At 52.4% G+C, this 11,095-nt stretch overlaps 1 protein-coding gene across 2 annotated transcripts; it reads left to right on the top strand.

Moving 5' to 3' along the window:
* Positions 1 to 1,577: 1,577 nt before the first annotated feature.
* On the top strand, positions 1,578 to 7,895 carry Slc22a17 (solute carrier family 22 member 17). 2 transcript variants are annotated; one of them, XM_027390597.2, is made up of 10 exons: positions 1,578 to 1,833; positions 1,990 to 2,478; positions 2,570 to 2,673; positions 4,803 to 4,957; positions 5,661 to 5,826; positions 5,987 to 6,132; positions 6,253 to 6,358; positions 6,516 to 6,733; positions 7,006 to 7,117; positions 7,265 to 7,895. In XM_027390597.2, the coding sequence occupies exons 2-10, from the start codon at positions 2,212 to 2,214 to the stop codon at positions 7,551 to 7,553; spliced, it is 1,563 nt and encodes a 520-aa protein (XP_027246398.1). In that variant the 5' UTR covers positions 1,578 to 1,833; positions 1,990 to 2,211; the 3' UTR covers positions 7,554 to 7,895. The 2 variants fall into 2 exon arrangements, with proteins under 2 accessions (XP_027246398.1, XP_027246397.1); XM_027390596.2 differs by having other exon boundaries at positions 1,987 to 2,478.
* Positions 7,896 to 11,095: the final 3,200 nt, after the last annotated feature.

Below are 11,095 nucleotides of genomic sequence, written 5' to 3'. Positions count from 1 at the left end.
ATACTGAGTTCACCAGCCATACTGCATGGCAAGTATGGGGCTTAGGGGAGGTTTCTTTGAGGCAAAGATGCTTGAACTGACAGCCAAAGGATGAGGGAATGTTGGAGAAGCCCTAGGGCAAAAGCTTGTGCAAAAGCCCCATGGCACTGGAAAAACTGAAAGAGGGCTTGCCAGCTGGTTGGAATGCAGAGTGGGGGGCAAAGAAGTGGAATGTGGCTACGGGGAGCATGTGACCAGGCATGCATTGTCTAGAATATTTTCCCTGGTGAGAGAAGTCATTAAAGGCAGTTGAGTAGGAAAGAGACTCTGGCTCAGCATGGCAGCCTGGCAATCACCCTCTTCTCCAGAACCCATGAAAAGACGGAAGAACTCAAACGTAATCCTCTGACCGCCAACATACGCAGCACACTATGGACACCTACCCATACATGTCATGCACTTGTACACTAATAAGAAATTTTAAATACCTGCATTTTTTAAAAGATCATTCCATCTGCACCTTTAGTAACAGATGGGGAGAAATAAAGTGGGCTCATAACACCAGCTGGGAACAGAGATCAACAGCCCACCCAAGTGAGAGAACTATAGAGTAGCATCATAGGTAGAATTCTGTGAGGAACTTGACATGAGATGAAGAAGGTGTTTCAAGGGCAAACACCGGACATCTGACCATAGGTGGGTGACGAGGGTAACATTCCCTCAAAGAGGGGAGCGTTAGAAGACGCTCAGATTGTGGGGGAGGGTGTCACATGATTTCTCTCTTGAGGACCGGAAGGGACATTCGAGGTTAGGTGGGCTACCAAGAGGTTGTTTCACAGACGTGGGACTCCGAGAAGAGGTAGAACTAGGAAACGTATTGTCCGGGTCGATGGTATCTAATGCATATAGCGCAGAGGCAATGGTGAGATGACAAGACAGGCACAAACTCTGAGGAGGAGCATGTGACTGCCATGGAGAAAATAAGCCAGGAGAAGGTGAGACTTGGCAGTTAAGGGAGGAAGTTTAGAAGAAGAGGTGGTCAACAGTGCCAAATGTTGCTAGAAAATGGTGATTCAACCAAGCTGGATGCGGGAAAACCCAGAGACCTGTCCCCCAGCAGAGGACTGAAGCTAGAGAGCCACGCACGGTGCCAACCGATTCCTCCATCTGCATAAACCATCCTGCAATTACTGAATTACATGCCTGCTTCCCCTAGAAACCGCCTCTGAGGGTATCTTGTCCATCCCTTAACCCTCCAGATCTCACATATGGCCTGAGATACAGCAGGCGCTTAATAAATTTTATTGATAAAATTAATGTGGAGGGTGGATGAATGAGTGACAGGGGAGATTGGAATGAGGAGGAATCTCGGCGCTTGACCCAGCTATGCAGTATCCTTCATCTTTTTCTTTCTTTCTTTCGTTCTTTCTCCTTCTTCTTTTAACCGCAGTGGAACCTGCAGCCCCAAGGAACAAACAACGGAGACCCTAGCCCCTACTTCCACGCGGGCCCTGGCCCCCCTTTATCTCTGACGAACAGTCTGGACCCAGGTTCTGCTGACGTGGGAAGGGGAGGAGAGTCTGGAGGAAGGGGAGGGGAAAGCAGCGCAGAGACGGTAGAGACGGAGGAGGCGCCCGCGGCTGCAGAGCTGCAGAGCGGGGTCTCTCGGCCCTCGGCGTCCCGGGCCTCCGCACACAGCTGGGCCAGACAACAGTTCATCCTTTCGGCGAGGCCGACAGGGCCCCTGCGGTCGGCAAGCTGGCTCCCCGAGTGGCCACCGGGACCCCCGAGCCCAATGGCGGGGGCGGCAACAAAATCGACAGCACCGTAGAGATCGCCCCCAACGCCAATGGAGTAAGTGTCTGCGCCCTGGGGGCTCTGCCGACCCACCCACGCCCGCCCGCGCCCCCCGCCCGCGCCGTGCGCCCCGCGTCCCCGCGTCCCCCGCGTCCCCGCGCGCCCACGGCCTCCCCAGCCTCACCTTCTCTCCCCCACCCCTCGCCGCAGCAGGTCGGGAGCCTCGGAGATGCGGTGCCCCCCGAGCAGCTGCAGGGTGAGCGGGAGCGCCGGAGGGAGGGGGAGGGCGACGCGCTGGGCAGCAGCCTGTCGCTGGCCGCGCCCCCAGGCCCCCTCAGCTTCGAGGCTCTGCTCGCCCAGGTGGGGGCGCTGGGTGGCGGCCAGCAGCTGCAGCTCGGCCTGTGCTGCCTACCCGTGCTCTTCGTGGCGCTGGGCATGGCCTCAGACCCCATATTCACGCTGGCGCCCCCGCTGCACTGCCACTACGGCGCCTTGCCCCCCAACGCTTCGGGCTGGGAACAGCCCCCCAACGCCAGCGGCGTCGGCGTCGCCGGAGCGGCCCTAGCAGCCAGCGCCGCCAGTCGAGTCGTCACCAGTACCGACCCTTCGTGTAGTGGCTTCGCCCCGCCGGACTTCAACCACTGCCTGAAGGACTGGGACTATAACGGGCTACCAGTGCTTACCACCAATGCCATCGGCCAGGTGAGGCAGCCGGGCGGGATCTGGAGTGGGAGCTGACGAGGGCAGCGAGGACCCAGCCTTATGCGGCTGCACCCCTCTCGTGTATCCCCAGTGGGATCTGGTGTGTGACCTGGGCTGGCAGGTGATCCTGGAGCAGATCCTCTTCATCTTGGGCTTTGCCTCCGGCTACCTGTTCCTCGGTTACCCCGCGGACAGGTGAGGACTTTTGTGGGGGCAGGGCTGAAAGAAAGGAGGGGGTGCTGGCAGAGCTAGCCCAAGCAGCTGGGCTTGCAAGAGGACAAGGATGGTTCCATTGACTGTACTCTGCCGTCTCCTCTGGACTCCTGTTTAATCGTCTATCTCAGTCTCAGGCTCATCCCCCGTCAAGAAATACCCCTTCTATACCCACATCCACACAAAGAAGTGACTTCACAATTAGTGACCTTTACCCCATCCCCACTGATCAGGAGATCCGTATCCAAAAGCCAATGGCTTCATCTCCAAAGTTAAAAATCACTTCCTCAACCAAAACCTTGTCTCCACATTTCATGTTCCATCTCCCCTTCGTTGCCCTTATAATCCCAGCCACCTTCCTTTCCACCCTCATGGATTGACGGATTCATCTCTACTGGCTAATAGACTACCCAAACTGTTAGCCCATCTCAGGGGCCGTGTTCCTAAAACTTAATGTTAATTCCTAAATAGCAACAGCCCCACTCCCCATCGATCAATAATTCAACTTTGCAAACAGATGACCTCATCTCTGAGCAGTGGCCCATCTCCTACAGTTATTAGCTATCTCCACAAGTAACTCATACTTCCATGCCCACCACCCGATGCCTCTGCTGTGTGCGTCACCAACTCCAAGAGAGCCTCACAGACCAACAGTCCTATCTTCATGGCTGCCCAGAGCTTTCAGAACCTCTTGGACCAAAACCCACATTTCCATGAATCAGTGGTGTCATCTCCAAAGACATCTGGCTAACTAGTAACTATGGGTAGATCCAAATCCCTATCTCCTCTGCTTTTGAAAACCAGGACCACCGACCATCGTCCTGTGATCTACAGTCCCACCTAAGTGACTAATGGTTCAAAGGCATTAATGGTCAGGTTCCTTAAAACCAATAGCTGTCCTCCTTGCTTAGTAATCACATATACCTGTGAACCAGTGACCCTACACCCACAGAGTAGTAGCTCATCTCCAAGCATCAGTAGCCACATTTCCGTAGCCACATTCCTGTGGGACAGTGGCCTCATTCCCAGTGATGGATAAGTTAGTCTAAAGTCAGAGGCCTTAGCCACATGGATCACATCAGTTCATCCTTATGAAAGATAGCCCTAACTTACCATGTTAATTGCCATATTCTAAGGTATCAATGCTCCCCCCACCCTCCACCAAGGACCATTGACCCCTGTCTTCATCTCCCATAGACCACTCATCTCCCAACAGAAACTCAGTTCCTAAAAGTCAGTAGCCCTGTCTTTGCTAGGGGTCAGTGACCATCACCAGTTACCAATCTGTTTGTTCCAGTGGCACCCATCCACCTACACTAAGACCCTCAATTGTTCTATCACTAGGGATCAATTCTCCAGCCTCCAGATATAAGTATTGTGATCCATGGATTAATAGACCCATTCCCCTGGAATAGTAGCTCCATGTCCTGACTGACCAGTGGCCCATCCCACTGCCTGCCCATATGTGTAATGAGACCCAAATCCCAACTTTATGAAACAGTGGTCTCATCCCTAAAGGACAATAGCTGTATTGCACTAATGAATAAATAACCATTTGCAGTACTTCTGGCCAATGGTTACCCACCAATCGGGAGCTCCTATTTGAGCAAGACAAGATCTATTATCTTCGACCAGTACCTCTACCAACAAGGATGAAAGTCCCAACCCTCCTAAGCAGGACCTCATTCTCCACCCTCAGGGTTGATCTCATAGCCATGGTTAAAGCCCTAATCTCTGATAGCCCCAAGAGTCATTTGTTCCCTTCCCATAAAACAATAGCTGCACCCCATTGCCAGTAGTCAGACATCTCGTGTACATAGCTCCCATCCCAGTCCCCTGCCATCCTTTCTTTCAGTTTCAGGCAGGGTCTATCTGTGTAGTACTCTTGACTGTCATGGAACTCCTGAGGCTGGCCTCAACAGCATAGAAATCCGCCTGCCCCTGCCTCCCAAGTGCTGGGATTAAAGGCGAGCACCACCACACCCACTCTGACATCTTTTCTGACTTCAGTACCTCATCCTTATACTAGCTTTGAAGTAGGCAGCTAGGGCTCACCCAGTACCTCCTCCATCAGGGAGTCTGAGTGGCCAGAAGCCCTCCCTACTTTCCAGGTTTGGCCGTCGTGGGATTGTACTGCTGACCTTGGGGCTTGTGGGCCCCTGTGGAGTGGGAGGAGCTGCTGCAGGCTCCTCCACAGGCATTATGGCTCTTCGATTCCTCCTGGGCTTCCTGCTAGCTGGTGTTGACCTTGGTGTCTACCTGATGCGTAAGTGGGACCCTGCCAGAGACCTTTGCCTTGGGTTTCATGTCTTCCTTTCTATATTTCCAGGCCATTTCCACTGCCCCTAGGTCCCAAATGTCAGCTGTCCAGAATCTCAGCTGTTTTTCTGCCCTGGCTTTTTAGAGTCCAGGCAAAGGTCCTGCCTCTTCCCACACGGTCCTCCCACTAGCCGTCATCTTTGAAGTCCTGACCTGACCTTACTTCTGTCAGAGAATAGGCCCTCACTTTAAAAATGAAATATTGGCCACCTATGGTGGCATACAGCTGTAATTCCAGTACTTGAGGGGGCTGTAGCAGAAAGGTTATGAGTTCAAGTGTGGCATGGGCTACATTGTGAGACCTTGTCTCAAATCACAACCTAAATGGAATCCTAAGAAGCTTATTTGACCTTGGATAAAGGTCGATATGAAGGTCAAACAGAAGGAATGTGAGAGAACCTGTAAACTAGGAATGCCGAGTACCCAGATGGCTCTGATCCTAAAGCCCAGCTAGGTTTCAGGAGATGGGTGTAGGCTCTTCCTCCTTGCCACCCAGAGGTTAGTCTGCGGGAGGTGATGGCTACAGCCTCTGCTGAGGGCCTGACCTGGCTTTCTGTCCTTTCCTCCATCCCTCCCTCCCTCTCTCCCCTTCTGTCTCACACCTCCTTATTCCCTGGCCTCTCCTCCCTTCATCCCTACTGTATCTCCAGGCGTGGAGCTGTGCGACCCAACCCAGAGGCTTCGGGTGGCCCTGGCAGGGGAGTTGGTAGGGGTGGGAGGGCACTTCCTGTTCCTGGGCCTGGCCCTTGTCTCTAAGGACTGGCGGTTTCTGCAGAGAATGATCACGGCTCCTTGCATCCTCTTCCTGTTTTATGGGTCAGTATCACCCTTCATCTGTGGCCTGCTTCTTCCCGTCTCTACCTCCAGCATAGTCCTTAGTCCCCGCCAACTGCCCAGTTCCTCAGAGGTGGCAGTTTCCCACCCCTGGGTGCAGAGAAAGAAGGCTTTACCGTACATTCTGCCCCCCTGCCCGTAGCTGGCCTGGTCTGTTTCTGGAGTCCGCACGGTGGCTGATAGTGAAGCGTCAGATTGAGGAGGCCCAGTCTGTGCTGAGGATCCTGGCTGAGCGAAACCGGCCCCATGGGCAGATGCTGGGAGAAGAGGCCCAGGAAGCTTTACAGGGTAAGAAGCGAGGGGTCCCTACCCGTGATGACCTTTGTGGGATTGTAGCTGTGCCCCCTCCAGTGCGGGAGGTCCCGGGGACTCGGCTGTTTCTGATTGCTCCTGTCTTTTTTCCTGAAGAACTGGAGAACACCTGCCCTCTCCCTGCAACGTCCACCTTTTCCCTCGCCTCTCTGCTCAACTACCGCAACATCTGGAAAAATCTGCTTATCCTGGGCTTCACCAAGTGAGCCTGGCTGTCTGAGCTGAGGGCCAGGCCAGTAGCTGGGATAGGGGCTGGTTGGGTAGGGAAAGCCTCCTGAGACCCGGCAGAGGGTGCAGCTGTGGGAGGCTGTGGATAGGGACTCAGAAGCTGTTCTTTGTCTCCCCACCCTGTCACACAGCTTCATCGCGCATGCCATTCGCCACTGCTATCAGCCTGTGGGAGGAGGAGGGAGCCCATCAGACTTCTACTTGTGCTCTCTACTGGCCAGTGGCACAGCGGCCCTGGCCTGTGTCTTCCTGGGGGTCACCGTGGACCGTTTTGGCCGCCGGGGCATACTGCTTCTCTCAATGACTCTCACAGGCATTGCATCCCTGGTCCTGCTGGGCCTGTGGGATTGTGAGTGACTTCTCTTCTCCACGTTGTGGGAATCCTACAGTTAGTGAACCCCAACAAAGGTGTCTCAGAAAGGCCTAGCCACTACATTTAACATAGGCCTTCCAAGACTCAGACCTTCCCCAGACCACTATTTATCTGTGTAAACTTGTCTGTCCCTCCATTCCATTACGGGTGCCCAGAACCCAAACTGCATGGGCCAGAGGATGACCTCAGAGACTAGGCCGGGCATGCGCTCCTCACCTCCATTCATATCAACCCTGTTGATCCCCCAGATCTGAACGATGCTGCCATCACCACTTTCTCTGTGCTTGGACTCTTCTCCTCCCAAGCTTCTGCCATCCTCAGTACCCTCCTTGCTTCTGAAGTCATCCCAACCACTGTGCGGTGAGAGAGGGGTGTTGCCAGGGGGAGGGGCAGGGCCAGCCAGACCCCGAGGCCTTTGGCTGAGGTAAAGGATGAAAGAGAAGCTTCTGGAGAAGAGCTGAACTGAGGCCACTGCTATAGGCTCAGTGTCTTCTCCATGTTTCTCAGGGGCCGTGGCCTGGGCTTAATCATGGCACTTGGGGCGCTTGGAGGCCTGAGTAGTCCAGCTCAGCGCCTCCACATGGGCCATGGAGCCTTCCTGCAGCATGTGGTTCTGGCGGCCTGCGCCCTCCTCTGCATCCTGAGCGTTATGCTGCTGCCAGAGACCAAGCGCAAGCTTCTGCCAGAGGTACTCCGGGATGGGGAACTGTGTCGTCGGCCTTCCCTCCTGAGACAGCCACCACCTAACCGCTGTGACCATGTCCCGCTGCTAGCCACTCCTAACCCTGCCCTCTAAACAGCCTCTGAGCACGGCGATGGGAAGCTGGCCACACAGAAAGGTGACAAAGGGTCCTAGTAAGGTAGACAGGAAGGCAAGGCCACCCCACCCAAAAGGCTCAGAGGCTCCTCACTCCAGCCATCTAGGAGAGCTCAGAGGGCCTGTCCCCAACCCCATCTCCTCCCTGCTGCTTTTTGTTCACTTTGTCAGCAAGAATCAGTGCGGGGTGGGGGGAGCATCACACTATAACCATTAGGTCTGGGCTCCATCCTGTGCCCAAAGACATCTTCCCAGGCCTCACTCCTTCTCGCTCTTTCATTCTGTTTCAATAAAAGACATTTTGAATAAGTGAGCATATCATAGCCTGGACTTCCCTCCCTTATGTTGTCCTTTTATCTCGTGGGGAAAGACTTTTCTCAGTGGGGCACAAACCGGTAATAACGTCTTGTTTCTCACTCTGCCCCGCTCACTGCTGACTCTGCCAGATACACTTTGTCTCACCTCATCCTTACAACAGCTGCAAGGTCGGTGTTTGAAGCAATTAAGCTTTTGTTTTGGGGAGCTATAAAAATTAACTTTAGGGGCTGGAGAGATGGTGGTTGTGAGTGCTTGCTGACCTCTCAGAGGTCTGCTCACAGCTGCCTGTGACTCCAGCGCCAGGAACCTAACCCTGTCTTTCGGCCCCCAAAGCACCCACATGCATGTATGCGCACTAACACACGTGCCAGAAGATGATATGGAGCAGGTTAAAGTGAGAGCTCACAGGATGGAGAAGCACGCTTACACAGCGCAGCATACGCGCCTCGTCGTGAACTCCAGCAGCACTCCTTCCCAGAAGCCTCATGCAAGTTCCTCTCTAGCAAGCATCTGATTGGCTAGCTCAAGCAGCATTCTGCTCCACCCCTAATACTGAGGGAGTTAGGACAGGACTGGATAGTGTTTAAAAATGAATAATGGCTGTCTGCCATAATAGTACTCTTACCAGTGCTCAAGGACTAGATAACTTGCCCAGGGTTACAAAGCTAGTGAGACCTTGTTAGAGCCCAGACAGAGTTAGAGTTCTCTTGGGCATAGTGGCGCACGCATTTAATCCCAGCAGTTGGGAGGCAGAAGCAGGAGGATCTCTGAGTTGGAGACCAGCCTGGAATATATGAGTTCCAGGCCAGCCAGAGCTACTGAGTGAGACCCTGACCCAAAAACAAAATCAAAACCAGAAACAACCCCCAACACACACACACACACACACACACACACACACACGGAGACACACACACACACACACACACACACACACACACACACACACACACACACACACACACGGAGAGAGACAGAGACCAAAACAGAAAAGGAAGAAAGAACTAGAGTCCACCACTGCCACCTTCCCCGCTCAACTTTGAACACCTCCCTTGGCAGTGGGGAAAGGAATCCCTTGGCTCCCCTGGGAAGTGGCAGTAGGAGGCTGCAGCTCAGTTGGTAGAGTGCCTTACACTAACCCTGAGGTTTGATCATCAGTGCATGTAGTGTGTGCCATAATCTCAGCACCCAGAAGGTGGAGGCAAGAAGATGAAAAGCTCAAGGAAATGGTCAGTTACATCTGGAGTTCAGGGCTAGCCAGCCTTTGGTACATGAAGCACTGTCTCTAAAATCAAGACAATAAACCCCACGCTAGGAATATTAATAAGGAAGCTGGGCGTTGGTGGCGCACACCTTTAATCCCAGCACTCGGGAGGCAGAGGCAGGCGGAGCTCTGTGAGTTGGAGACCAGCCTGGTCTACAAGAGCTAGTTCCAGGACAGCCTCCAAAGCCACAGAGAAACCCTGTCTCGAAAAACCAAAAAAAAAGAAGGAAGAGAAGTTTGTGGTTAGGGAGTATCAAGGGGCTTCTTTGCTTTAGAGATGGGATCTTCTTAAAAAGCCCAGACTAGCCTTGAACTTGCTATGTAACCCAGGCTAGAAGATTGCTTTTTGTTTTGTTTTTTTGAGACAGGGTTTCTCTGTGGCTTTGGAGGCTGTCCTGGAACCAGCTCTTGTAGACCAGGCTGGTATTGAACTAAGAGATCCTGCTGCCTCTGCCTCCCGAGTGCTGGCATTAAAGGAGTGTGCCACCAGCACCAGGCCTAGAAAATTGCTTTTTGGAGGAGGTGAGGCACCTTCATAGGCAAGAAGCTCTGAGGTATTCCCCATACTCAATGTGCCTAACTCCAGCCAGTTGCACAGGCAAAGTGGATTCTTCGAGGCTGGAAGGGTGAGTTTTATCTTGGGGTGGTTCTGAGAGAGGACTTTCTAGGAAAATGGAAGTCATTCCTCTCCAAGAAAAGAGGTTGGTCATCTAGCTCTCAGCAACACTGGGCTTCCCTTCCCCTTCCCCTTTGCCTATTCATGCCTAAGGCCACATGCTATCAATAATGCCATGCTACTGGGCTCCAAATAATTGTGTTCCTGGAGACCTCACAGGGGCATACTCGGTTAGTCTTCACAGTCCCTCAGTAAGGAGCCGTTTTTATTGCTGTTCCATCACATTGCAGGAACAATGAGAACTGAGAAATTGATGGGGCTTGCTGTTCCATGGCAGAGCCAGGGTTCTAACCCAGGCAGTTGGTTCTACTCGCCTCTTGTTCATCGAGCCAAGTAACTGGTGTTGCTTTTTGCTTTGTGTGAAATGAGTTTAACCATGGCTTCAACTGGAGTAGAGGTTCTTCCTCCTTTTGCTTTCTTTCTTTCTTCCTTTCTTTTTATATATAGGGTCTCTTTTTGTATCCCAGGCTAACCTCAAAGTCACAATCCTCCAGTCTCAGCCTCCTGAGTGTTGGGATTCACAGGCCTTTACCCCAAGTCCCAGCTAAGAGATATTTCAATGAAAAGCCTCATTCTATAGAAACACTAAAGAAACAAAACCAACCAGAAAGCTACTACAGCTCCTGTATGGGATAAAAGGAAGCAAGAGAATGGTATGAGCCACACAGGGAGGTGCGCTTACCCCGGCTTCTAGTCTGGTGGAGACAGTGTGTGTAGACCCAACAACTGATGTCAGCTTCTCCAACCATGTAACCTTATTATTGGATTCTCACCCTATGGAAAAAGTGACTTTCTCTGAGGCTGTTGCCAGACTATAGCTTGGAGAGGCAACTTATTGAAGGGCCTTTGAACTGGCCCATGGAGTTGCCAGATCTTGAGGAGGTAGATCCTGCAATCTTCCAGTACAATACTCAGAAATGGTGTGGTTTTTTTTTGAGATAGGGCTCAACACTTTAGCACAGCTAGCCTGGAATTATATAATTCATGCTGGCTTTGAACTCACAGTGACCTTCTTGCCTCAGCTGGGGCTATAGGTGTGACACACCATATCCTGCTCAAGACAGGAAATTTTTATAAGTGCCATGTGAGAAAGTATTTCTAATACTTTATTTAAATTTTTATTTTTTAATTTTGGGTTTTCCGAGGCAGGGTTTCTCCGTGTAGCCCTGGCTGTCCTGGAACTCACTCTGTAGACCAGGTTGGCCTCAAACTCAGAAATCTGTCTGCCTCTGCCTCCTGAGTGATGGGATTAAAGATGTGTGT

This window comes from Cricetulus griseus, assembly GCF_003668045.3.
Source record: "Cricetulus griseus strain 17A/GY chromosome 1 unlocalized genomic scaffold, alternate assembly CriGri-PICRH-1.0 chr1_1, whole genome shotgun sequence".
Classification (NCBI taxonomy): Eukaryota; Metazoa; Chordata; class Mammalia; order Rodentia; family Cricetidae; genus Cricetulus; species Cricetulus griseus.
This window is presented reverse-complemented; position numbering and strand designations above follow the sequence as displayed.

Bases quoted from the DNA above. Each gene is read 5' to 3' on its own strand.
- Slc22a17 (XM_027390597.2), top strand. From the start codon at position 2,212: ATGGCCTCAGACCCCATATTCACGCTGGCGCCCCCGCTGCACTGCCAC. The intron at 2,479-2,569 runs GTGAGGCAGCCG...GTGTATCCCCAG, and splicing joins CCACCAATGCCATCGGCCAG to TGGGATCTGGTGTGTGACCT. The intron at 2,674-4,802 runs GTGAGGACTTTT...CCTACTTTCCAG, and splicing joins CTCGGTTACCCCGCGGACAG to GTTTGGCCGTCGTGGGATTG.